Source organism: Purpureocillium lilacinum, assembly GCF_023168085.1.
Source record: "Purpureocillium lilacinum CBS 284.36 DNA, scaffold_2, whole genome shotgun sequence".
NCBI classification, from domain to species: domain Eukaryota; kingdom Fungi; phylum Ascomycota; class Sordariomycetes; order Hypocreales; family Ophiocordycipitaceae; genus Purpureocillium; species Purpureocillium lilacinum.
Window position 1 is genome coordinate 4,576,807 of NW_027072112.1, and position 26,882 is coordinate 4,603,688.

At 61.9% G+C, this 26,882-nt stretch overlaps 5 protein-coding genes across 5 annotated transcripts; 2 read left to right on the forward strand and 3 right to left on the reverse strand.

Moving 5' to 3' along the window:
• Positions 1-3,800: 3,800 nt before the first annotated feature.
• PLICBS_003146 (uncharacterized protein) lies at positions 3,801-6,015 on the forward strand (the record flags this gene model as incomplete). Its single annotated transcript, XM_065600160.1, has 2 exons — positions 3,801-3,830; positions 3,925-6,015. 2 exons carry the CDS (start codon positions 3,801-3,803, stop codon positions 6,013-6,015), a joined length of 2,121 nt encoding a protein of 706 aa, XP_065456232.1.
• A 1,338-nt stretch (positions 6,016-7,353) lies between these two features.
• PLICBS_003147 (uncharacterized protein) lies at positions 7,354-8,850 on the reverse strand (the record flags this gene model as incomplete). The annotated part of the gene is made up of 6 exons (XM_018322877.1): positions 7,354-7,930; positions 7,988-8,051; positions 8,135-8,239; positions 8,306-8,464; positions 8,633-8,651; positions 8,830-8,850. 6 exons carry the CDS (start codon positions 8,848-8,850, stop codon positions 7,354-7,356), a joined length of 945 nt encoding a protein of 314 aa, XP_018178107.1.
• Positions 8,851-12,006: 3,156 nt separating this feature from the next.
• On the reverse strand, positions 12,007-14,208 carry PLICBS_003148 (uncharacterized protein; the record flags this gene model as incomplete). Its single annotated transcript, XM_018322878.2, has 2 exons — positions 12,007-14,085; positions 14,155-14,208. 2 exons carry the CDS (start codon positions 14,206-14,208, stop codon positions 12,007-12,009), a joined length of 2,133 nt encoding a protein of 710 aa, XP_018178108.2.
• Positions 14,209-21,206: 6,998 nt separating this feature from the next.
• Positions 21,207-22,737, forward strand: PLICBS_003149 (uncharacterized protein; the record flags this gene model as incomplete). Its single annotated transcript, XM_018322881.2, has 4 exons — positions 21,207-21,362; positions 21,616-21,832; positions 21,894-22,373; positions 22,430-22,737. 4 exons carry the CDS (start codon positions 21,207-21,209, stop codon positions 22,735-22,737), a joined length of 1,161 nt encoding a protein of 386 aa, XP_018178111.1.
• A 2,001-nt stretch (positions 22,738-24,738) lies between these two features.
• Positions 24,739-25,965, reverse strand: PLICBS_003150 (uncharacterized protein; the record flags this gene model as incomplete). Its single annotated transcript, XM_018322882.2, has 1 exon — positions 24,739-25,965. One exon carries the CDS (start codon positions 25,963-25,965, stop codon positions 24,739-24,741), a length of 1,227 nt encoding a protein of 408 aa, XP_018178112.2.
• Between the last annotated feature and the right edge of the window lie 917 nt (positions 25,966-26,882).

Consider the following 26,882-nt stretch of genomic DNA (forward strand, 5'->3'; position numbering starts at 1 on the left):
TAAGAGACCAAGACAATCGCACAGATCCGCATTGCTCGACCGTGAGGCTGGTATGGGTATGGGGAGATTCGTGGCCAACGGGATGCCGAAATTGGATTTGCGCCAGCCGCCAGTCTTCACGGCCGGCATGGGAAATATTGGAGCGCAAATCCCAGTTTATTGTCGAGCCGACTGTCCTCTTCGCAGTAGTGCGCGGCTTGAGCGTCCGGGGTGTTGGCTTCATCGAGATCTGGGGCTGTCAGCCAGCGGTTGAGCATTGAGCAATCAATCAACCAGTCTCACTGCAAAATGATACAATTGAGCTCGGCTCGGATTGATCTGGTCAAGTTGACTGTCTCCTTGACTGGTTGTCGGGCCAAACAGCCACTTTGTTGCGCCGAGGGCTGGGAAGGCTGAGCTTGTTCAACCTTGAGCCCTAGCAGAACTCACCGAGACTCGACAAGCCAAACAACCCGGGGCGACGCGAACCGACGGGCGAGCCGCGGGTGCAGCACAGAGAGATGACGGCAATCCAGTGGACGACGGCTCAAGATATGCTACGCTGAGGTGGCGGTTGCAGAGGTGCCTACCGGGCGAAACGCTATGAGCGAGACCAGTGCCCGGCAGTCGAAGTTGGAACATCAGAAACCAGACCCTTTGCGCTGCAACACCCGAATGGCGAGCAAGCTTTCATTTCCTCTTGTCTCTGGAGCCCGGGACGGGGAGGCGCCGCCCATCGAGACACTGGTGCCGAATTGTCTCGAACCGCCCGTGTGGCTCTCCCTTGGCGTGGTGCACCAAGTGCACAAAGGGAGGACGAGGTTTGACCTCTGGAACGTCGAATTCGACCTCCTATTCCTGCCCCTGGCCTTGGAGCGAAGACGGCGTCTAAGCTGCTGTTAGGAAAAACTCTCTCCGCGTCCAGGTGGTTGGTGCAGGAAAGGCTGTTGAGCGTCATGAACTCAACTTACCCGGCAGCCCAACCGGCTTGGGCAAGCGCCGCGGTTCGAGGCCGCTGCAGCCACGAATGCTGCCATGGCGCAGAGGCCACTCGTTGAGAGAACGCTGCGAGGACCTGCGTGGTGGGCTTGCAGATTGGTGGGCTGCAGGCTGCAGGCTGCAGGCTGCAGTCCAGGCGGACGAGCTTGTTGCGCGAGTGGGTGGCTGGACGACGGCGAAGGAGGGCAGAGGCTGGGTGGATGGACAGACTTGGACGGCGTTGGGGGAAACGCGGTGCAGCCGCTTGAGAGCTGTGTTACCGCTGGCTGATGGGACAGGAGACGACAAGGCGCTCTATGAGGTGGATGAGGGATTCGTCTACGAAGTAGGCGGATGGCATGTGGCCCCCTCGCACCGATTAATGCCACCTAATTATTGTCTCCTGCACTGAAGGTGGTTGGCTGATTGTGGGCGGCAAGTGCAACCGCCGCGACTGCGACGGCAACTGCGACCTCAACCGCAGAGCACTTGTCTCCTTCCTTCCTTCCTTCCTTCCTTCCTTCCTCCCTCCCTGGCTAAAGGGGAGAGCGTGGCTTTGCTTGCCAGCCCAGCCTTCAACAAAGCCAATGCGCCAACAACAAAGTTTGGGCGCCACAGCCCAAAGGGAGAAACCGCTTTTTCTTGCGTGGCTCGATGGCGCACGCAACGCAGACCGGACGTTCTCGACCGGTTCGCCTAGCGGGGTGGCTCGAGGCGTCTGCGGATGAAGTCGTGGTGGTCATAGATGATGGCCTGACTGGCCGCGACTTGACGAGATTCGGCTCTACCTCCAGGGAGAAGGAGGAGTTGCGATGCGGGCTGCACAAGGCGGGTGCAGACGGGATATCTCAGCTATAGTAGCTCGTTCGTATCCAATAACGCCACCGTGGAGCACGGTGAGACTCTACGTGCAGACGCAGACAGAGACGATAACGCGGAGAGCAGCGACCGCCACGAAACAGATGGACAAGACGGACGAACGACCAGACGAACTGGGGCCATGGCACAGGGCACGCAGGGCGCCAGGAAAGAAACACCAGCGCAGAGCGAACGACATGGCATCGCAGAGCCGCACGACCTGTCAAGGGCCATGCCCCCACAGCGCCTGCGTCTGACCCGCCGCCCCCGGTCCCCGAGCAACACGGCTCTCATTCACTCACGCACTCACCCGAGCATGTCGAGCCGTGTCTGTCTCTCCCTCGGGAATTCCGCGCCCTGGCACATTGTAATCGCCCGCCGGCGGTTGCGTTGTCCTGGCCGAGTCGAACCGGGTCGGGTCAAGTCGAGTCGAGTCGAGTTGAGTCAAGTCGAGTCGAGCCGGCACGGCCGCCAGGAACGAGAGAAAATGGGGCGTCGCGGGGTGAACAGATGGAGTCCCGACGCCGCCCGCCGCCCGGACGGACCAGGAACAGACTGCCCGAGTGGGCAGGGCAGAAAAAAGGCAGAGGCCACAGCCGAAAGCTTCTCCATCCGTTCCGCGCAGGGCCAGGTCCGGCTGCTTGCCGATGCGTTTTTGTAGAGACTGGAGCTCGTTTGCTCCCGTCGGGCGCAATCCTGAGTAAAATACCTATGTAGAGTCTCTGTCATGCAGGCACGAGTCCTCAGCCGGGCATTATTTTTTTCCAACCCCCGCCCTCGTCCCGTCCAGCGTCGCTTCCCTCGGCCATTGGGTCATCATCGCCGAAAGCTAGGTCCCTCACCTCAGCGCCTCACACAGCTCCAGCAGCGCAGCCAGCACGCCCGAGCCTCCGCCCCAAACCCCTGCCACTCGGTCCCCACCAACCGGTGCAGCCTGGGAGCCTACGGAGCAAAACGACCCGCTGGCCATCCGCCGGGGCGCCGATGCTAGCGCCTAGCTGACGCTGTAATCCCACGTTCGTACCTGCCCGCCCTGCGCTGCACCGCGCCGCGCCGCCCTCAACTGTGCCGTCGTCGCCGTGCCGTTGTCCCCCTCCCGCTGGCTCGCTGGCCGCCCTTCCCTCATCCCACCGGTGGTGCGCTTGTCTGCCTGGCTGTGCTCCTCCAGCTCGCTGGCTTGCCGACCTCCTCTTCCGTTCCGTCTTCGTTTCCTCCTGCTCCTCCTCCTCCTTCCCGCTCTCCCTCTCTTCCCTTCATCACCTCTATATCTTCTGCAACTTCTCGCAAGTAGCTTGGCAGCGGGACAAAAACGTACCCACCGAGTGCGAAACCCGCCGCCTCCCTTCTCTTACCGCAGGCACGCTCGCGCTGCCCTGGCCCCCCTGGTCTTCCCACCGGCTCAGTGGTCACTCACTGGTCGCTCACTGGTGAGTCCATCTCCCTCTCCCTTGCCTGCCCGCTCTGCCCACTTCGCCCGCCCACCTGCCTCTTGCGCCGCCCCCGCCTGGGCTGTCCGACTCCCAGCACCTCCAGAGCACGGAAGCTGACCGCACCTCGTGCCCCCTTCACGCAGAAATTCTTCCTCTGCTTCAGACTTGATGCCCTCCTTCTTCGTCTTGCTCCTGGTTATGACTGTCAGCGAACCCCGGGTGATGTGCTACGAATAACCGGCTCATCTCTCTGCTTCGATTCTCGTCGAGACTCCCGTCGCTCTGGCCCATAAGCATAGTCCGTTCGATCTCGCCGTGCCTACGAAGTAGCTCGTCCCTCGCCTTGCTGCCGTCTTCCCTCCGTTGGTCACCCCTCGACTCCCGAGCGTCGGTCCTCCTTTCGCGCACCCTGCCACCCGTGAGCCGTTTTGATTGGATATATGTGCGCGGCATACCTTTGCAGTCGCAGCTGTTCGATACTGGGACCTGCTCCGTGCCTCTGGGAATGAACGTGCTGTTGCCGTTTTAGACTGACGGGCAGTTCACGGCGCTGCTATGAGCGAGCACCAGCCGGCTTCAAGGCACGTCCTGCCTCTCCCTCCCCTCCAACCTGGTCGTTGCATCGAACTCGGCTGACTTCGATCCCGTGTGCTACAGCTTTGGAGATCCAAAAGCACAGCCGCCCACCCCCAAGCAGACGCCGACTTCCGCCGCCTTTCCGAGCCCCGTCTTCGAGACCCCCCACGCCCGTCAAGGCTCCTTCCACGAAGCTGGCGGTCTGACGCCCCGGTTCGCCGAAGAGTATTCCGTCTTCAACTCGACGCCGGGGAACCTGCGAGGCACCCCAGGCCCCTTTGCCGACTTCCTGCCCGCGACCCCGTCGAGTGCTTCGGGCGGACACAAGCGGCTGCTGTCTGCTGAGGGTTTCGCCATCCAGATTGCTGCGCATGCAAATCACTTCTCGCCAAACCCCGCCGCTCCATTACCTCCCGTCGACCCATCTCGCCGTCTGCCCTCGTCTCCCGACCCTGCCACAGCCGGCAAGGCAACCGCAGTGGGCACAGACGTCCAGCTCAGCCCCACCATCTCAGGGCCGCGGTCGTCCAAGAAGGTCCGGAGAGGAACAGTCACAGAACCTGCGGAGACATCTCAGGTCTTATCGCCGCCTCCAACCGCACGAAAGGGAGAGCGCAAGCTCGCTCCCAAGCCCAATATGCAAAATGATCAGCCGTTCGGCCAGCCCGACTTTGCTGATCCCTCCCAGCAAGACCTGGCAGCGCTCGTGGCCAATCCCACCGACTTGTTCAGCTATCCTCTGTCTGCCCCTGCTACGGCACCAGTAAATTTTTGGGACCCGTCCATGTCGATGGGCATGGACTTGGACTTTGGTGCGCCCGGTCCAAATGTCTTCCAGTCTCCGAACCCCTCGTTGCACCGTCACACGGGATCGTTTGACTGGAATGCCGAAATTCAGCTGTTCCAGGACACCACTGTGCCGCCACCTTCCTCGAATCAAGAGAATGTTCAACCAGTCAGGCGAGAAAGAGCATTGGCACCAAAGCCTCCGGCGTCCGAAGCATTGGCTGTTACCACGACCATGCCCGCTATTCAGGCCGCCCAGCACACGTCTCTCGATGACCCCTTTGGCATGATGCAACATGCGCAAGTCGTCAATCCCGACTTTCTGATGAGCCGCCCACAAACAGCGGCAGTGGACTCAGAATTCAACGCCTTGGCTGAAGCTGAATCTGGATCCGCCGAGGAGGCAATTGCCGCATCCAATAAATCGCAATCTGGCGGTGCCCTCCGGAGGGCCAATACCGCCAAAGGAGCAAGGGCTGGCAAGCTTCCGGATAGAGCTCTTGCCAGTTCCCCCATCAAGTCGTCCGCAGCACGGCCAGGCTTGGGACGGAGCTATAGCGAGAATCGTGGTAAAAAGGCACTCGGCAGACCGCCTTTGCCGACTTTGGCGCCAGCCGCCCGACCCGTACCACAGGCGGGTGGCGGTCCCAGCATGCCAGCTGCCAGATCCGGCGGCCGCACCTCGGGCAGGATCTCTCCCTCCAAGACGATGCCTCGGATTTCGAGCCTGGCTGCTATTCCTGAAACATCACCCCAGCACCGTCCCCGTACGTCGGTTCGGTTCACCATTGACGCCCAAGGAAGGGCGAGGGCCGAGACCACCGTGGTCGGCGAGGGTGCTTCCGTCGATAGGAGGCTCCCGCGGAGCAAGAGCTCGCGTGATGTGTCTGCCAGCCGGAACTTCCCCTCGTCAGAGGACGACGATTCGACAGATGACGAGCCGATCATCATACCCAGCCGCAACAACTCGTTCAATGCTTCGTTCGCGCTGCCAGACCCGCGGAGGCCGGTCGGCTCCATCTTTCATTCCTCGAGACGGAGCATCAGCGACAGAAGTGCGAGCAACTCTGCCAATGACGCCGAGAGCGAAGCCGAGACAGTCGTCAACGAGCGCCAGGGTAAGGGCGGGGATGCTACCAGCGAGCTCCGCAAGGTTGTAGAGGATCGCCAAAAGAGATCGAGTCGCATGGGAAGCGCCCGGTCACAACGATTTGTGTCGACCAACGTCGGCCACTATGGCGGCGGCATCATTTCTCCGACGAGCTTGACTGAATCAAGCTACGGCCCAGAAAGCCAGGGAGTGCGCTGCGTTTGCGATTCGGCGTCTCCAGACGAAAGCGGCGGCTTCATGGTCCAATGGTACGTCGCACGGTGGCTACATGTTGAGGCCATAAACACGGCGATATAGAAAGGCTAACTTGCTTGGTTCCAGCGGATCGTGCGAAATGTGGCTCCACGGTAGCTGCTTGAACATTACGAGGCAATCCATGCCCAAGGTATACATCTGTGGATTTTGCGCGAACACAGCCAACATGGCGGGAAGGCGGGCCAGGGATAACGCGCTCGGTATTGGAGGGATGGTATCTCCTCTGGCGAACAAGTCATTTAGGTCCTTTCGGTGATAGCATAGCGACGGGGCCGGTCTCGAGTGGCGCAGGTGTTGGGACTTTTTTTTGTTTGCCTATGTATATGATTGATGTTGCATACTCGGGAAGGGCACAAAAAAGACACGCGGGCTCTCAGCCACGATGGGTATGAGCATGGGTATTGCGCCCGGGGCAGTCATTGTGGACTGACGATAGTGGGCCAGGTTGATACGTCGTATCGGAGTTTGGGCGAGTTGAATACACGAGTGAGGCTCTTTGCCACATAATCCCGCCAGTTGTAACCGAATTGAATGCAACAAGCATTTGGACTTTACTGTGCTTGAGCTTTCCCACGTAATAATGGGACGGGGGCCGCATGTTGTTCAGACCACTAGCACGACGTCTCTCACGTGTATGACCGCATCGACGAGACGTTGCAGCGATCGGCATCAACATCAACATCAACAACAGCAGCGGCACTAGCGGCACCAGCGGCACCAGCATCATCATCAGTAAGTACCTTGGAATTCCGGCCCTTTGGTGGCAAAAATAAAAGAAAAAATCGAGTTCCCATTGTCCGTCCCAGTATCGCCGCTTCCTCCTCGTCGCCGCCGCCGCCAGACCTTTCTTGAATGAAACCGATTTTTTTTCTTTCCCCGTCGGCCACCGCGGAGACAAAATACCAAAACCCTTTCGTCAAACTTTTTTTTTTGGGGGGAGGTGCTGTCTCTCTGTTCTCGACTTTCTTCCTTTATCAAACACAACAAATGTGAGAGGGTGATATTTTTTTCGATGTTTTCGGACGAGGGGGCGAAGAAAAAGGGGAAAGAGGCGGATGAGAAGAGAGATTCACATCGCCCCTCCAGGTCATCACCGATCCTGCCATTGCAAACTCCACCCGCCTCGCCGAATATCTCTGTCCCGGGTGTTCCAGGTTCGTGGGACAGCGAAAGCGAGGAGGAAAGGTTGCGCTGGCCCCTTTAGCCCCGTACCATGGCCCCGTCTCTCTCGGGGTGAAATCCCTCCACCATCTTCCTCCAACAACACGCAGTACCCGGTCGGACGTCATGGAAAGAAAAACGCGTCGCAATTACTCGTGGGTGAACAAGAAGAGGGCGGAGGGGACCCCGGGAGGCCATGTCGTCGCTGCGTCGGCGCGCTTATTTGCCGCCGAGGGTGGGGAAGGCGGACTCATCCTTAGTGTTGATGGGAGCAGCGCCGTCGCGGGCACCACCACGGCCGCCGCGGAAGTTGCCTCCACGGCCGCGGTCGCCGCCGCGCTCACCACCGCGTCCACCACGTCCGCCTCGGCCGCCGCGAGCTCCGCCGCGGGTTCGCTCGGGCTCGACGAAGCGAGGGTCGAAGTCAACGGTCTGCTTGACCTTGCGCTCGCGCTCGCGCTGCTTCTTGCCGCCGCTGGCGGGCACGAAGTCCTCTTCCTCCTTCTCGAGGGTCTTGGCGCCGGCCCACTTCTTGTCGAGCTTGCTGCCCTCGTTGGCCTCGCGGACCTTGAAGTCGCCGCTGAGAGCGGCACGCTTCTCCTGCTGCTGGGCAAGGTACGCCTCGTACGAGATGCTCTTATCCTCGGGCTCGGCGGCCTCCTCGCCGGCAGCGTCCTCGGCGAGAGCCTCGGCCTTCTCGGTCTTAGCGATGGCCTCACCGGCCTGCTCGTCCTTCAGCTCGGCATCGCCCTCAGCGGCGCCCCACGACTGGGCAGCCTGCTTGTCGGAGCCGCTACTGGAGATGGTTAGGGACGACGCCATGGCATGGTTAGATTCAGGAGAAGGGGCTTACCCATGAGCGCCAGCCCGGTTAGGGTGTCGGTCATCGAACTCGCGAGGGCGGCGGGAGCCACGGCCTATGGATAAATCAGTAAGGCTGCGCGATATGGTTCGTCGAGCTTGACTGGGTGCCCGGCGAATGCTCAGGTCAAGAACGTACCGCCACGGACGCGCGCGCCGTAGCCGCCACGGGGGCCGTCACGGCCAGCCTCCTCGGTGGAGCGGCCCTGGTTGCGCTCGCTGCCAGCGGCACGGTCGCGGAAGGCTGCGAGAGAAGCTACGTCAGCACCAGTGTCTTCCATCCTGGGTGTTTGGAAGGATCGTCACTAACCACCCTCGTTACCACGGGGACCGCCGCGGCGGTTGCCGGTGCCGCGGGCCGGAGCAGCGGGGGCCTGGGGCTCGACGTTGCGCTTGGTCGTGCGCGCGGTGGCCTTGTCGACGGTCTTGACAGGGACGACGGGCTTCTCCTCACCGTCGCTGTCGTTGCCTGGATGCGGATGAAAGGTCAGCTAGCCTGGTCTCTCCCTATCCGTGTGCCCTCCGTCTTCAATTGGAAACATGGCCCGACGAGATCGGGATCGATCGGTCGACAGAGGCTTCGGGAATTCCGCGTCGCGGCGGTGAAACGGGTGAGGGAGAGGGCAAGAGACTGTACCGAGGTAGGCAAAACGGTTCTGCGAGAAAGGACAGGTCAGCATATTGGTCAAGTCCTGGCCTGGAGGGACGACGTGGCAATATCGCGACATGAGCTCGCGGGAGCTCGCGGGACGGAAGCAGCGAGGCAAGCAGCCCCAAAGAGGAAAATTGCGAGCGACGAGCAGCAGCAGCAGCGAGGCTGAGGGACAAACGTACCTGGGACGCGACGTTGGACATGATGGGCGCCTGGCTTGTCGCCTACCGTTTCAGGGCGTGCGTTCGATGGCGGCGTTTGCTACTGTTGGTGGCAAGGGAGAGGTTGCTAAGATCGCATGACCTCTGGGGGGGAGGGTTGAAAAGCGCGGAAGAGTCTTTGGGGGGAGGGTGGGTGTGGGTGGACACCAAAGGCTGGCGGCGATGGGGCGGAGTGCAGTGGCAGCGGGAGCTGAAGACTGACTGACTTGACTGGCGATGGTGAGTGAGGATGGGAGAGAGGTGCGAAGAAAATGCAAGATGCGCTGGGGGGGCCTGGGGTTGGCTGGCTGGGCGGGCTGGTGGGCGCGGGCTTGCTCTGTGCTCTGGCTGGGCCTTGGCTGGTGCTGGTGGGCTTGTTCTGCTGCTACTGGGCTGACGGAACCTCTGTAGCTGGTGGTGCTTGCGGTGCTTGCGGTGCTTCCAGTGGACGCACCCGGCCTAGCGCCACACACAGGCCCGCCCTCGCTTAATTCCGTCAATTTTTGTGGTGAATTTGTTAGGGCTGTGAGGTAACGCCTGCGGTAGCTGCGAGGCAATTTGGCCGTGTCGCGTTAGGACTGGGGCCGACTGTTACAGCAGACGCTCTAACAGCGGGGCAGCCGGTGATGTGTGCCAAGGCTCCCCATCCAATGTACAGAATGCAGCGCCCGAGACAACGTAAACGCGACAGACAGGTCCTGGGAGCTCAAGGGGAGCTCGAGCCAGCATGAATTGCGTTTGAACGTGCGAGCTGTCCCTCATTCAGGTCAATTGGCGCGCGCCTGTCCTCCAGGCCGTGTCCACGGCGCTGCTCCCGTTCTCGCGTTGCAGTTCGTCCAGGAGCAGGTACTTGCGCCATCGTCCGCGCCAGAACTAGGGCTTGAGCCGCAGCTCCCCAAATCCCTGGGGCTCCTCCCCCGGTCACGGCTCCCGCGTCATCTTGCAGCTCAAGCTCAGCAACTACCGTGTGGCTGCTCTGGCATCTGGCAGGGCGCGAACGCGGCAACACGGCAACCCCCAGGCGCAGGCACTTCCTTGCGGGTGAAACCCGCTTTGCTTTTCCTGCAAATTGCAGGCCGTGCATGTCTTGGGAGCTCGCCGCCCGGCATCATGTTTGGTCGCCCTGCGTGCCCCGTTTCCCCGCGTTTTAGCCGGCAACGTCCAACTGCTACTCGTACTTCAGGCGGGTTCCCACATCCGGCATCTAGCCGTGTAAGCCACGATGCCTCGCAATTGGGAGCATAGATTGCAGAGAAGCTATCAGCGCGTCTGATTTCGAATCAAGCCAGATTACCTTACTCCTACCTTCTTCGTTCAGGATTCCCACTTGACGCCCCCGTATCATCGCTCGCGAGTAGCCCACCCCCTCAGGCATCATCCTCCTGAACCATGGCTGGATCGTGCGTTACCTTAGACGTACGATCTGTGCTGCGAGACTCATGATCCACGTCCGAATTCGTCTGACGATGTATGGCCAGGCTCTGCTCCGAATGCCGCTGTGACTCTGCCACCCGTGACGGCCGCAAGAGTGCCTCTTCCCTGATAATCGACGAACGGTTTCTTCGTTTCGAGGCTGCTGGGTGCGACTTCCCATCCTCAATCGAGCCGTGTATCTGGTGAGAGACAGCAGCCGTGGGGTGTTCCGAGCTCTCGCTACGGACATTCCTTTGAGCTTCCCCTTCACCGCCTCCGCCCCAGGTAAGCCAAGGTATCGGTTTGAGAGGGCTGGGTCGGAACGAGGCGCCGTTGATCGGGTCATGGAGGTCGACCCAGATGATTGTCTCCGTAGTCAGCTCGACTGCCGCACCATCGCCTCCGAGTCGTGACATGTTACGCCGTCGACGGTTGCTAGACTGGACAAATCAGCAGAGCCCATGGTTCCTCTCCATGAGATACTTACCGGCGTGCCTGTTACCTCCGTCATTGTTCCCTCTGCCTCCTCCTTCATAGCCCGTCGAGCACGAGTCACCCCTCCATCCACAGCGTCAACCCTCCGCAACCCCTTTCGCAAAACCGCCCGCCTCCCCAACCCATCCACCTCCACCCCCACAACACACATTGCACACAGCGGCGGCTCGTTGACCTCCCTCCCCCCTCCTCGCCTCCGTCTCCAATTCTTGCCATCCTCGCCGTCCCCGTCCTCCACATCGGCAAACAGCGCTCGGAGAGGCGTCCCGGCACAAACCGCCCTGCTCCCGCAGAGCAAGCAGCCATAGCACGCCCTATGCCAGAAACACCACCCGAAGCTCACGCACTCGTCGCCGCGCAGGACCATCTCTCCGCAGACCTAGCATATCGATAGGTCTAGCACCGTGACGTAGCAGGCCGCGCAGACGAGCCGCGCGGAGCGGCCCAGAACGCGCGGTGGGCCGGCACTCAGCGCGAAGCAGAAGGTGCAAGTGAAGACGTTGCCCATCTCCGGATCTCGCATGCTGACGCAGTTTCGGAAGAGAGTAATCGTTGTCGAGATGGTCTGTTGTTGTAGCAGTTTCAAAGCCTGCCTGGGCTGAAAGTCGGGCCGGCTCGCGATGAAGATTAGAGTGAGCTATGCTCTAGGCAACAAGCCGAAATAGTGATAGTGATAATAGGATATCGATATTAAAAGACGCCCTGTTTCGGCTCCTGGCTCACGGATGTTGCGTGAGCTATGCTTCGGGCCAGCCTGAGTGCCGGGCGACGAGAACAGGCTGCATCCCGATATGGTGCAGGACCCGAGTTGGGGAAGGAGCCAACCACTGGCCAATGTTCCAATGCAGATGAGAAGGAGCTACGCACGTCTCTTCATCGGACTTGCGAAATAATACACATTTGATACACAGTCAAGATGACGGAAATCCCTATCAAGTTTGTGCCATTGGGCACGTCCAACGCCGTTTTCCAGAACCATTCGAAACGCCCAGTCGGCATCTGGCAATGCCCAATGCCTCAACCGGGCCGCAAAGCCCAGACAGAGACGACAGTGTCTGTGCCAGTAAAAGCACGCCAAACGCCAGCCAATCAACCAAACATAAACGGCGGCCGCCTCGTTTCATCGAGAGCCGCAAAGACCAACCCCAGCCATGTGCGAGGGGAACTTTCAATGTTCAACATGTACGCTCGCCGGTGCTGCAGAATCAAACGTCGGCTCCTCCGCCCCTATCGACATCCACTACACTTCCTCTAGCCGCGGTTTTTGGGGCGGGCGAGCATGTTGAGCCGGCTCAGGCTCAGCACGGCGCCTCTCTTGCTAGGGGTGGCTGACGCAGGAGTTCGGCTCGGAGTGACAGCTGGCGCACGGCTCGGCGTCTTGGTGGGCGTTCGTCCGAGGAGCCTCTTCTTGGCGCTGCTAGCTGCCGATGCTCCGACCAGGCGAGGGGCAAGCAGGGCCTGGCCTTCGGGCACCGTCTCGTGCTTGCGCTTCTTAGCCGCGCGCTCAGCAGCTTCGTTCTCTGCATCCTCCTCGTCCGAGCTTGCGCGGTGGCGCTTCTTGTTCGCGATTCCATGAGCCGTGCCAGGCAGCAACTTGGGCAGCGGGGGGGCTGTATTCTCCTTGTTAGGGTGGGAGCTGGGAGAAGGCGGAGCAGGAAAGCTACCAGGCATGCTCGACGCCGGCAAGACCGAGTGGCGTACGTGGCGAATGCTCGCCTGTCCGGGCGACGCGCCGAATCCGTTGGCCGACGAGTCTCCAAACTTGATGGTGTGGTCACTGCGGAAGGTGAACTTGCCAGGGACGGACGCGGTCCGAGTCTTACCATCGGCCGATTGGGGCTGGATGAGGCGCTTCAGGGGCGACAGGTCCGGATAGAGGCCGTTGCTGGACTTTGACAGCGTCGTGTGCTCGTCGAGCTCCGGGTATTCGGCGTCCAGGGCACGCAGGGGGGCTCTTCCCGCAGAGAAGGTTACCTTCTTGGGCGATGGTGAGTCTTCGGAGATGGCAGCCTTGGCCGTGTCAGGGGTGAACGCCACGCGCTTCGTCAACTTGCGGCGAGGGGTCGTAAGGGGAATGGGCGGTAGCTCCTTGTCGATGCGGGTCGGGCCCGGAGTCAGCGATCCGAGGGCCGCCGGCTGAGGAATGGCGCTCTTGCCATCCTCCGCGTCGTGCTTCTGGCCACGGAGGATCGACTTGACCTTCTGGAAGCGAGTGGGACTAATGATACGGCGCTTGAGATCCGCAGTTCGTGAGACGGAGCCGATGCTCGTCGTCGACACCGACTTTGTCAGTCGGGGGATGTCTGTGTTGGCTCCCGACGGGACCAGACTGATGGTCGGTTTCACAGGAGTAGCAGACTGAGCCAACGACGCCTTGGTAGGGCTCATGAGACGCGCCAGACCAGAATACGACTTTGCCAAACCCGTGGTGTTGTTGCCTCGTGAGACGGGCCGAACGCTCGACGCGTCGTCCTCCTGTCGCTTCTTAAGCCTCTTTGCAGAGGACGCGTATCCGTCTCGAGCAAGGGAGACGGGCTTCTCGGGCGCAGCCGCACTGCTTGCATCCTTGCGCACGACGCGTCTGGGGGTGTCGTTGTCCAGATTCGCGGCGGTAGAGGTGCGCTTCAAGCTAAGCTTGGGTCGCTGCGGTGTCGCGTCGGGACGTGCCTTGGATGCAGACGCCTTCACGGCCGAGTTCTGACCCACGGGCGTGCCGTCAAGCTCCGCCTTGGAGGGCGAGCGCTTCAGGCTCGACTTGATTGGCGTGAAGCGTCCATTCTGGGCTCGCCAGGCTGACGCATGGCCTTCGATGGAATCCATCTTCTTGAACTCGGCCATGTGCGCGGCACTGAAGCGTCCAGACTTGCCCTTGGGCTGAGCAATGACACGGCCGTGCACGTTGCTCGGATCGGCTTCGGCCTCCCTCTTCGCCACCAGGCTCTCCTTGATCTTGGCTGCCTTGTTGCGGATCTCCTCCATCATCCGCTGGGCATCGCCGCTCAGGCCCGTATCGGAGCCGACGTGGAAGGTGAAGGAGGAGGACGGCACCCCACTGATCTTGGACGGCGTGGCGGTCAGTCCGCGCTCCCTGCTGGAAGCAATGTCGGAGAAGCCGAGATGAAGGGCGATATCAGGCTTGCTCGTCGTGGGATGGGCCTTGCTCGGATGCATCTCGTCGTGTGGGGGCTTCAAAGCCGAGGACACGGGCGTCGCTGGCGTTCGCCGGGCGGCGGGAGTAGGCGACAGGACATTGTCGAGGGCTTTGGACGCGTTGCGAACTGGCGTCTCCTCGCGCTCCGCTACAGAGGACAGCTCGGGCGTAGCCTTGGCCTGTACACAGCAAGTCAATACGGAGCCATTGGCGGCGGTGGCGGCCGCCAGAGGTGGAGAGCACGGTACCTTGGCCACACTGCTGGCCAGACGGGCAGATCGTCGGCGAGTCACCGGGGACATGGCTCGTGAAGCGCCCAAGGCCTGGTGTTTCGAAGATTTGATGCTATTCACAGAGCAAAGGAGAGCGGAGTAAACTAAGCGGGGGGTCCAAGGAATGCAACAAGAACCGGGGGCGCTGGCAAGGGTTGGTACGGATGATGTCAAGTTCGATTTGGGGGTTTGTTGACACCGTGGGGGGGTTTGTTTACTTTGGTGTGGTCCAAGCTGCGATCTGCGCACGGATCACAAGCCACAGTGTGTTTGGACAGTGTGACGGGTCAATCGACACTCTCGCACTGTAACTGCATCTCGATGGAACCTGGACCATGTCCATCCATCCATGCCGAGCCCAACGGAACTATTCTGGGTTGAAACAGCATCTCCAGGAGTTTTCGACGCTTCAGATTTGTTGAGCGGCGCTGCGCTACGAGCAGCACCTGTCCAGCGGAGTGTAGGTCTGCCTACGAATGTGCTTGCGCAAACTATACACCAGCCAACACCTAATGGGGTCCAACTTCGGGCCTTTCATGTTTGCAAGACGCGGGATTCTGTGCACGTCTATATACGGACATGCTGCATGGCATGAGAGCACACAACACGATCGGATCTGGGGCACCGATGATCTGTTTCATGTTTTTTGCGTCCGTCCCGTTGGAGGAACCGACCATGAGACGACAATGGGCGAAGCTCTCTACCCCGGGCAAACACCAACGCTGGGTTCACAGAGTCCCGACACAGCCGCAGGGCGATTTCGGACGGGTGTCACACCGCCTGCCGAGCTCATCTCCTTTTCCATGGGCTCCGAGAGGGCGCGTGACGCCTCCGACGCCCGCCGCCGCCGCCGCCGCGCGAGGTCATGTGAACAGTGTTTGAGATGGGCGGCGAGGAATCCGGCAGTGGGCTTGCCGGCGTTTGGTGTGAGATGCGCCACGCAACGGCTGATGCAGCCGAGCTGCGCCAACAAGGAGACATGCATTATTCACCTGGTAGCGAGAGACAGGACAACTTGACAGCAGCCATGCCCGCCGATGTAAAAGCTGCTGTTGTATGGGCGAGTGCAGGGTAGGTCAGACTTGCACCTGCGCTATGTGACCCCAGCTTCCAATATCTTTGGGGCCTGGAATTCATTCCGCCGGAGCTGTTTCAGAAAGCCATGGCCATGTTACAGTTTATTTTGCATCGCTGGATTCAAGCCAAACAAGGCTGCGCGGCCTCGCACCCCCGTCTGCGGCCAAAATATCTGCGTGCTGCGTGGACAGTTCGGCAGCAGCGTCAACCGAGGACACCGGCCGCGATTAAAATGCCCCACGCTCGTCGGTTGGGGGGGCCGCCGTTTCAGACGCCAAATCGGGGTTCTAGAAGGAATGGAAGTGCGCCGCTCACCGAGCCGTGCGCTGTCCCGTCGGCGCTGGGCCGCGTAGTTACTCGGGCAGGTGCCCGTTTTCCCACGGCACAGTATACATTGTGTGCATGCCCAGGCTCTGCAGGCCAGCCACGTCTTTCTTTCGACAGCGAGCTGCGCCGCAGAGGCCATCCGCTGCACAGTGGCCGGTCTTCTGGAACACGGCCACGCGCGATGGAGACAAGCTTGCGACGGGCACCGCCACGGAAGAGCCCGCGTCGAAGCAGGGCAAAGCACAGACGGGTGCCGCATACAGCGCAGAACGCGCGTTTCCCGCGGCCGACGATGCCTTCCCCTGAATGGACGGGATGCGGGAGGTGCGTGTCGTTGCACAGCACAGTCGCTTGCCGCGCCGCGCAGCGGCGAAGCTCGCCGACTAGAAGCGCCCCAGACGAGCTGCAACCGGGCGTCACATCGCACGGCATGGCGTTTGAGGGCCCCTAGCAACTGCCCGTGAGCAAGTTTGGGGGGCTCGGGTAGCCTGGGCAGGGCAGGGCGGTCCATGGCTCGGTGCCTACCAAAGTGCCAAAGGTGCAGCATTCTGTAGTTGACGGAAGACACGGATCGCCGTTCGCAAGGGCATCGTCACGCAGCGGGCGGACCTGCGGTATTCGACTTCTCCGGGGCGGAGCGAGCAGTCCGTCCCACACCCCTGCCGCACTCACTCAACGCGCTCGTGTCAGTTGGCTCGCACATGCAGGCGGCTGATGATGACGACGAAGAGGATGGGACAGACGGACTGCAGCGGGAAGCAGTAGGTACGTAGCATGTAGACTGCAGGCAGTGGCAGGCAGGCACGGGCGGGCATGCGTTGGAGGTGAGCCGTGTCGTCGCCGATAGCGGGCGTCGATGCTGCACTGGCACGGCGCATCCCGTCAATGCATTGTTGGGCGCTCTCTCCGGGGCCGGCATTCCTCGCTGGGACAGCAGGCCTGGACCCCGCGGCCGGCAGCACCTCACCAACAGGCCGGCACCAACAGCACTCACTGTACGGCACTGTGTGTACCTGCTGACGGGACTGCGGCCAACTGCCTGGCCCAACCTGCCCGTCCTGGAAAGCAGGCGCGAACACCTGCCTGCCTGCCCGGTTGCTTGCGTGCGTTGGCAGGCGGTTAGATCTGAGGAAAACCGGTGACGCCAACGTCGAACCGCGCCCACCCCTCGTCCCCGCAGTGGGCAGCCTGGCCAGATCTCTGTGCGCCCGCGCCCGCGCCGCCCCAAACCCCCGGAACGACATTAACTAACGTTCGAAGACGGGTGTTCGTCCGCACGGCCGCCGCGAGAAAACCCACAAATAAGGCATAACAGCAGCGCAGCACTATCCTGCGGCTCCTGCCTGTCTGTGCGACTCGCTAGCCAACTAACCTTCAAATGCGGCTGGGGCTCTCCCGCGTCCGTCGTCGCGCCAGTGCGTGTGTGGTCCGCCCAGACGATGTCCACGACGAAGACGACGGCAACGGGCCAGCCAGCCAGCCGCCAGGGGGAAGAATTTTCGCGACATCGGCCGCGGAGGTCGACGAACTGCTCCAGGCGGGGCCATGTAGCTGCGAAGAAGTGCCACTGGCCAAGTACCGCAGCCCGTTGCCCCACCCGCCCTCCAGCTCGCTCGCCATTGATCCAACGGCGCCGCCTCCCAGCAATGTCAATGGAATACGCGCCGCGCTCCGGCTTGCCGTCGACCTGGCTGGTGGGCGCTTTCTGGGTGAGGTGGATGGACGGTTGGCTTCAGGTTCACGGCCCTCGTACTTCGTATGTACCCAGTGCTTCGAGCTGACTGACTTGGCTGGGTTTGGAAACAAGCACGACTTGTCACGAGGCCTTCCCAAGGCCCCAAACCTCCACGCCGCTGCCTCCCGCGCCCGCTTCCCGAGACACGTTTGCGCCGAACAGGCAAGCACGTCTTCGACGAGAACCGCCTGCCAGGCTTCTATTTTTTGTTAGACTGCCCTTCCCCTGCTGGACGCGGAGAGCCTCCTGCCCAGAGCGGATGGTATTTGCACGTCCCAGGCGCCCGCCCGATGCAGACGCGGGACGGGCCCAGCAGCTAAAAGTCAGTAGCAGCACTACTTGTAAGCCGCCGTGCAAGTCCCCTGACCCAGCGGCCATCCATTCTTTGCACAATACGTTCGTAGCCCTGAACCGTTCGAGAGATGGCACCGTTTCTGTTGGCCGGGATCCCTGGCTTGGGACTTGTGAGCCACCCGTGGCCGCACTGTCCGCCGCGCCTGGCGAGTCCGGTAGGTCGGCGCTCTGTGACGATCGCCCAGTCTCACAGGGCGGGAACGGGGCCCGTGGCGCATCCACAAGGAGCATGTAGATGCGCATCGCCGCGCATCGCCCTCATCGCATTGCGCGCGCGCGACTCGGCAAATGTCCATGGGCCAGCCCCGTCGCCCGTCGCCCATCGCAATCCAGATCTTCTGGGCGCACGGCACTCACCTTGTTGGACTCGGACCCTTTGGCCGTCTCGCCGCCGCCGGCCACCGACAGACGATGCTCCTGTGGCTCCTTGGCAGGCCATGATGCGCTCTGCGCCTTGCAGTTTACGGATCATCGAGGGTGCCTGGTCTCGCGCGGACAAGATTCGCTCCTCCCAACAGACTTTTCCGCCACCGGCTGCCGTACGTGCGCGCGGCTAGGCAGTCAGTTGTGAGGCAGCGTTGCCTCGCTTCTGCTGCACTCTGCAGGTATGGCCTCGTCCGAGGCGAGCGCGAGGCCGGGCACGCACTCGTGTACGAGGCATTGGACGTAGTCGTGAGGAACAACGGCCTGCGTCAGACGGCGGGCCTTGCACCGCGGGACCCCTTGCGATCCATGCCAGGCGAGGTGCCTCACCACACCACGGTCAAACCAGAGCGTCAAGGTGACGAAGACCAAGTGCCCACCAGCCGGGCGGCTCGTCGGACTTGTCAGTTGCGGGCATGGTGTGGCTTCCAGGACTGCTACCCGCGAGGTACTTGGATGAACCCACTCACACGCACCGGGTGAGCCGGCCAGCTGGGGCCACCATAGGTCGCCCGAAGGTCACCTGGCTTTCATGTTGGCCTGGCCAGACAACTTACTCGTACTTCCATTCGTGTTAGTACCTCGACTAGCGGGCTCAGGCGAGACGGCATGGTCTTGCGCCATCCAGACTCGTCGCCGGTTGTCGGCGCCTGCCTCCTGCGCAAGGTCGACGAGGCTCAGCAAGATGCGAACGTGCTCCCTGCTGGCCGGATCCAGCGGGATGCCGCCGAACAGCGGTTTCAGTGTCTTGTGAGCCAGATGATGAGAACTAACAGCCCACTGGGCGGGTACCAGGCGACAACCGAGCAAGGCGAGGAGCGTGGGAAGCATGACGTTTTTTATAGACCCAGACTCGCAACGACGCCGTCTGCATGAAATCGAGAACCGCACCAGGTCCCCGAATGGTGTGCTCCAAGGATCCAGGACTTGGCGTGGGACCGGCCGCGGGAACGAATCGACGCAAGCGAGCAGCTCGCATACATGAAGAGGTCTCCCTGTCTAGGGCCAACGTACCTGTCCTATCCGAGCTCATCTGGGCCTCCCCTCCTGTAGCGCCCGCACAATGTCTCCGTGGCTGGAGATGCCGGCAAGGAGGCGGGCGGGCGGGCGGGCGGGCGAGGTGAGGTCGAGGTGAGGCAAAGGCGATGGACGAACGGGGTCGTGCCATCGTCTGCGGCTGCATCTGCGTCTGCGTTGCGTTGCGTTGGCGTCGACGTCGGCGTCTGTGTCTCTGATGCTGAGAATCGGCGCCGCAGACCGTCCTCAAACGTGCAGCAACGGCGGGCGCCTCGCGAGTCGCAACGGTGGGTATTGGGCGCAGCCGTGCTAACTGAATACTTCAACCTGTGCGTCGCTCGCTGGGCGTCGTGCCTGGGCCGACGCGGAACTGCAGGCTCCCTGGTGTGGCCTGTGGGCAGCGAAGATGAGGGGTGGTGGAGGCGGAGGCTTGCGAGGAGCTTGGAAGGGCCAGGTGATGATGGATGGGGCGCCGCTAGCGGGAGCGCAGGTGGGTTCGGCGAAGCGGTGCAGCAGGAGCAGGAACCCCCCAGGCCATCCGCATCAATCTGCATCCACCAACTCCGTATGCATCCACATTCCCCCAAATCCACCGGCAGCGCAGCACGTCCCAGTCCACGTCGACGGTGCGAACGTGCGTCGTGCTCATACAACGCGAGTCGGCTCCTGTACGAAGTGTGCGCCTACGCCCATCCGCATCCACACATCATCCATGGATCCCGCCTGGAAGCCTCCGGCGCGCAGACACCGGTGCACACACTGCACACGCACACGCATACATACGTACGCAGACACCGGCAGGCACACACACACGCACACTCTCATTCACACGTCCCCCTCTCCAGCCCGAGCCCGAGCCCGAGCCCGCGCTTCTCCCGCAAAGCCAGGCGCTGTAATTAGGCTTCCAGGTTCCAGAGCAATGGAAGCCTCCCCGTCGGTCCGTCCAGGTCGCGAGCACAGTACGTACAGTGGGCTTAGTGCACACCCAAGCAGCCCAAGGCACCTGCCTGCCTGCGCAAAAACGGGCTCCACGCCTCCCAATCCAGCGTCCGCCGGGCTCGCTCCACCGGCCGGGCCCCTGGCGCTGTGACTGGCTGGGGGTGGCCCCGTGGAGGAGGAGCCAGCATGGATTCACGGCCAGCCCACGATGCTCAATGAGGGGAGCCCAGCGCAGCCAGTGCAGCCGGCGCGGCCAGCCAGCAGGGCAACCTGGAACCTGGGAGGGACGGGACCCCAGGCCAGGCCAGGCCCAGCCAAGGCGTGGCCCCCTCCCTCCCTCGTCCGTCTCCCCATCCCCATGCCACGCCATGCCATGCCACGGCCCCCAGCTGGGCGGCCGGCCTTCCACAGCACCCAGCAACAGCAGATGGGGACCCCTCTTTGCTCGCTCCAGTTGTCATTACATAAAAGACCCCGGGACGCTGCCCTCACAGGTCCCGTCCTTCCCTGTTAACCCGTCCCGTCCCCAGAGAGGCTTGTCGACATCGACTCCAAGAGCCGCTGTCACTGCCTGGTTCAGTCTTCCTTGTCCTCCCCAAAAGCAGCTTGCCAGCACCATCTGCAACCGAGTCTTGCAACAGCACGTCGTCGGCCAAGGCCCGTTGCTCACGTCGAGTGCTGACTCCCCCGCCGCTGCAAGCGCCTGCCTTAGCCGCCGCAGACGCCCTGCCAACTGCCATTTCTGGGGAGCAGCAGCCGATTTTTTTTTCCTGCACCACCCAGAGCCAGCCGCTACCACCACCACCATAAGCACCGCCCGCGCCGCCGCCGCTGCCGCCAACAGACCCAGCGGCACCACCACCAACACCACCACCACCACCGCCGCCGCCGCCCAGGGAAAAACCTGGTCCCTACCGACAACGGCGCAACCCGACTCTCTCGTTGCGCATCGCCGTCCTGCGACAGCGAGCCTCCTCCGCAGCCGCTTCCTCTTCCCGCCCGCGATAGGATAGCACCTCCCGACGTGCCCTCCGCCGGTACCGTCGCCCCGCCGTTTTGTTTCTCGAGACCCTGGGGCGTTCTGCCGCGCTGCGGCTGTCCGTCTTGCCGAGAGGCCCCCGCGCCGCCGTCGCCCGCCAGAGGGATGGCAGACAAGATGTCCATCGATAACAAGCCGAACCCTGCCCGCCGGGACGAGTCCGACGACTCGGTCGATTCCACCCCCGAGAGAGAGCAGAATCCGCCTGCTGCCGCCAACGCCAATGCCTCCCAGGATACCCAGCAGCCCAAGCGAAAGGGTGGCCGCAAGCCCGTGAGTCTCCTCCTCCCCCTGTCACCAGCAGCAGCTGCTGCCCCTCACTCGTCTGAACGCGGGCCCCGGTGTCCTCGCTCTCGTCACGTCGTCCTGCGTCATCCCACAGCGCGGACCGATGTTCCGCTTCGTCACACAAGCCCGCCGCCGCCCCAATCATCCCAATTGGCTCGCTGCCGATCACTCAATTCGTTGTGCGACTGTCGCACGCAGAGGCGAGACATGCGCTGACGTGCCAACCTTAATTCCTCAGATTTATGCCACCTCCGAGGAGCGCAAGCAGAGGAACCGTCAGGCCCAGGCCGCTTTCCGCGAGCGCCGCACCGAGTACATCAAGCAGCTCGAGGAGACCATCCGCGTCCACGAGTCCAACCTCCACAACCTCCAGACTGCCCACCGCAATGCCGCCGAGGAGTGCTTGATGCTTCGCTACAAGAACTCCCTCCTCGAGCGTATTCTTCTCGAGAAAGGTACGGCGTCATCGCCTCGACAGGCTTCGGTTGCATTGCTAACGCTTCGACTCCGAACCAGGCATCGATGTCCAGGCTGAACTCCATGCCAAGACGGGCAGCCCTGATTTGGGACCTACACACATGCCCCAGAATTTGGTGCAGCCGCCCACAATCCAGCGTGCCATCCTGAACCGCCACCACCAGTCTCGCAAGTCCAACTCGAGCATTGCTCCCAAGGCCGAGCCCGTGACGACGCCGCTCAACACGTCCCTCCCTCCGCACAAGTCTGCCACTTCCCCGAAGAGTCGACCGACGCCTTCTTCTCACGCCAACTCGCCGACAGCCAATGTCGGGTCCGCTTTCTCCCCCGCCCCATCGGATAGTATCTCGCTTCGGGGCTCCGTGGGCGGTTTGCCGCGGCAGGCGATGCCGACTTCCAATGCCAACGCGTCGGCGAGGTCCATGATGCAGTCTGGAGCTGGCGCTCGCAGCCAGTCTCTTGGACAAGGCGCATCGTTCTATCCCACACCGGCCTTCCAGAGCCACATCGAGCAGCTTGGTGCGTCAGACCCAAACGCTCCAGTGAACTGTCAGACCCAGACTAACGCATACCAGAACACGAGTATGACGGACAGAACGACATGGTCGACGACTCGGAGCTCGATACGCCAAACGGTGGCGGTCACTATGCCAGCGCCTTCAACAGCGACAATCAGCAGACGATGCTCCTCTCGCCGACATCGACCGCGCCCGGGCACCACGTCTCGCAGCCTCACGATGCCGTCTCGGCCGCCCACCAGCCATTCCCGTCCATGACACAGCTTTTGGGCCAGAACCTGGACTGGGACCCCTTCGGTCTGAGCGCCAGCATGGCTTTCCCGAACCATCAGCAGTTTCAATTCGACCAACCGAACCTTCGGTGACTATCTCGAGCTGCAGCCGGATGATGGGCGTCCAGCCAGGATCGAGCACGCTGTCACTCAGTGCCTGTATTGAAGGCGCACAGTGTCTCTCGTTCAATTGGTCAGGACCCGAAAGTGACATGGCAGTCACTCCACGATCATCCGGCAAACACCGAAGTAGCGCCAGGGCCATGGTGGTGAATCGATTACGGATAGCCGCCCGCCCGCCGGCATGCCACGACGCGCACGCCTGCTCCGGCTTCAAGCTGTCCCATCACGAGAGCTTGTCGACTAGACGGGGCACGCACATAGACCATGAGCGATGCCTCTTCTTTCCGGTCGCCGATTCTCTTCCCCGCCGCGCCTGGTAAGGCTGCACCGCCCGTCACCCTGCACATCACAAGTTAGATGTGCCCGAGCCCAGGTTAGGCTACAATCCTGGGGACTTTTGGCACACTGAAGATGGCCTCATTCGAACATAAGCGTCAGACTCGGCATGTTACAATATAGATGCTCGGGGACGCTGCCGGACAGCCCGGCTTCTCAGCAATGTCGTTCTTGTACGGATCTTACTTTTTTACGCACGCTTTTCGCGACATTCGAATTTCTCCAACGCCAGCGCCTTCGTGGTGCCGCACCTCTCGGGAAGAAGGGGCGAATATACCCATGGCTATATGCTCTGCGAAGGCGGACACAAAAAAGACCAAAAATACCGGGAAGGGTTTAATCAAAAGTGTTTACTTCGACGCCCTGCTTCTGGCGTTTGTGGGCTGGATGGATGGCCGAGCTCAAGGACGGCACAAAAACGAACGAACAAACAAAAGGGGGCCACGCTGTGGCTTCGGCTGGAAGAGTAGCCTGTAGCGTGTCTTGTTAATGAGTATTCGTGTCATTTCGAGCACTTGTGGGTTGGAATGTGTCGTCGAATCCCTGGGGGATGGACATATGTGGCTTCACTTCATGTACATGGGTTTTTAGTTGCCTTGTTGTACCGGAGGGCTGTCGAATTTCTTGGCATAGCACGACTTATGAGACGAAACGAAGACAGAGCAATGGGACATGCATTAATGGTTTTCGCCTTGTGCCGCACTTGTCCTCCTCTGTGCACGCCTTGCCGCCTCCGTGTCGGTGTGGAGATGGATGCCTTGGTATTAGGTGGTTGGACGTGTCTCGGGTGGGCTAGCATCCAGGGGGGGAGGGGGAAAACTCTTTGCGATCACGAGGGGTGGCGGAGGAGGCGGATGGAACGAGACCAAGACGACGGGACGGGGCAACCTTGAGGGGCACGGACGGCGGGCGAACGACCTGCGTAGCTCCGTACGAAGGAGCCGGGGAACCGGCGGGTGTCTCTTTGGGGGAATGTGCATGGGGATGGGGAAGAGGGGGGGGGGGGGGCTGAGGGCTCTGAGTCCCATCTGCTGGACGCGCCCTGGGGTAATAAGGCGGGGCGGGGCGGGCTCTCTTTCCCAGCCGTGATCCATGATGCATCGTGAGTGTGCTGGTGGGCGCTGGGCGGGAGATGATGTGGGGCGGGGCCGTGTTGGTTGGGTTGGGCGGTGCTGTGCTTTGCGGTGCTGCGCGAGGGGTGCCGGGCCACGGCGAAAGGGGCCGAGCAAAAGGGCGAATGGCTTGTCGTGAGGCATTGGGGCAGAGCGGGATCGTGAGCGGGGGTTTCATAATGTGAATCGAGGCATTGAAGGGCCGCGAGGCCGATCGGGATGGCGAGACGGATCTCTACATCTACGGAAAGCACTGCGCTAACGGCGTTTTATATTTTCGTCAATACTATGGATGGGGGGAGCTTCCTGAGCTCCTCGCGCCGTCTAACCGCATGTACCTGTGCGCTCCCTTGGCATGGCCTGCATGCATGCGCGTTGCGCAGTGACTCTACATACTCCGCACACTCGACTCTGCCAAGCAACGCTGCCTGCAACACCCGCCTGCGGCCTCGGCGCCGAGGGGCGGGAGCCGACTCTCACGGGCCATCTGTGGTGTTGTTGCTGCTGACCGCCGCATCGGCTGTCAAACTGCCGACAGCCACATCGCCGTGCCAACAGCACACGCAAAAAGCCAAAACACCGTAGATGCGGCAGTCGACGAGGGCCTCGCGGCGGCGGCGCCCTCCCAGAGCTTGGCTGCGGTGCCTGTGCGATTGGTCTCGTCGATGCTGCACACGACCTTGCACCCAGCGTCTCCCGCGGCGGCACGCTTCCGCTGCTTGTTCGTGGACCGCGCGTCGCCGTCGTCCGTCGTGTTGAACACCATTTCGAGCCATTGGATCTGCAGCTTGGACTCGCCGCCGACGCTCATGTTGCCGCTCCACTGGCCGCCGTCGCTCCACGAGTTGATGTTGAGGCCGGACGCGTCGCGCGGGACCTGGAAGTCGATGCTCGCGACCTCGATGCCGTCGACGAACCACACGCTGCGCCGGGGCGTCCAGTCGAGGCGGTGCACGGCCCAGTCGGTCCAGCGCAGGCCGTGCGGCATCGTCGCGTTGCGCGTCGCCTTGGGGTCGTCGCCGTCGGCGCCCGTGCCGTCGCCGTTGTGGTCGCCGCCGCCGCTCTGGTCCTGGTACGACGGCTGGTTCGTGTACTGGATCTTGTTGCGGGGCCCGCGCGTGAGGATCTCGATGTCGGCCTCTTGCACGTCGGTGAGCGACTGGGCCTCGCGGTAGGTGAAGATGGCGGAGACGGCGCCCGCGTCGCCCACGGTGCGGGCCAGCATCCGCAGCGAGAGAAAGCGGTAGTGCGAGTCCTGCGCCTGGAACTCGGCCGCCGTCTGGAATCCCTGGAGCCGCTTCGTGCGCAGCGTCAAGTGCGTGTCCGACGCGGCGCCGCTGTCGTTGTTCTTCTCGATGTAGACGTTGCTGGGGGAGTTGACCATCAGCACCGTGGCGTCGCCGGTGAGACCCCCTTTGCCTTCGCCATGACCGCCGCTACTGTTCCTGTTGCTCCAGCCCTGAACCTGCCAGGTGTCGTTCCAGCGGTCGCTGGCGAAGAAGTCGCTGGTGGGGGGTGAGTACGACGCGACGGTGTCGTTGGTGATGATGTCCGGCACGCGCGCGTACTGGCCCAAGCTGCGAAAGTCAAAGAACATGTGCCGGGCGTAGTACGTTGGCTCGCTGCCGTTGGTGAGGAAGCAGCCGCAGCCCGTGTCGTTGACGAGCTGGACGGTGCTGCTGGCGGCCTGGGCGGTGCGGACCAGGCCGCCGCCGAGGGCGATGAAGATGGAGCTCGCTTCGAGACGCATTGTTGCTTGCTTGCGCCGGAGGAGGGGTGAGGGCTCAACCGCAACGGCAGTCCAATTGAGGATCACACAAACCCACGGGAGAAGTCGTAAAGGTCCAGGCCATCTGGGCGCGCGTCACAATGACTGCGGTAGACCGTGATTTTTTCAGCATCATCCCACACATAGATAGATAGTATGCCGTGTCCCGTGAGGTTTCTGCCGGTGGGCTGAGTGATCGACGGGGGGCCGGTGCAGCGGCAGAAGCAACGAATCCGAACCGACGGCACGGGGCAAGCGTCAGTCACCGGCAGATACGAGCCCGCTGGCCCGGCTGTGCGTGCATGTGCAGCGTCCACTTTTAAGACATGCGCGGACAAACGATGAGTTGTCCATGGCTCCAGGCCCTGTTCCAAGTTGGCGACCAACAGGTGGGAGTCTGTACCTCGTACCTCGTGGCGGCTGGGTCGCGTATCATGGGCATTTAAAGCAAGAGACGCGGCAGTCCTTGGCGCAAGTCCCAGGAAAAGCGGTGCTTTTCTGGGCCTGCAGCTCAATGAGTCCTCCGGATGAAAGCTTCGAGTTGAGGATGGAGGCAGCAGGCATTGCCTTTCTGGTCGTTGGGCGCGGGAACACCCGCACCTCATCTACGATCTGGCAAGTCGCAGGAGCAGAGGCGCTGACGTGATGCAGTCACGTGACTCTGCGGCGTGCAAGGCAGGCAGGCGTGCTCCACTGCAAAGCCGTGACGCTCGCCTCTTTTGCATGCTGCTGCGCTACTGCTTTGCTTGCTTGCTTGCTTCCGTTGCCTGCAGCGGATCCACCACTTGTTGCTTTCCTGCAACCTCTTCGCCGGGACAACGTTCCGCAGACGTTTGTCGCGAAGCATTCTACGCCCAACCGCTCAAGTCCAGGTGCCTACATTAAGTATTGTATGCGAC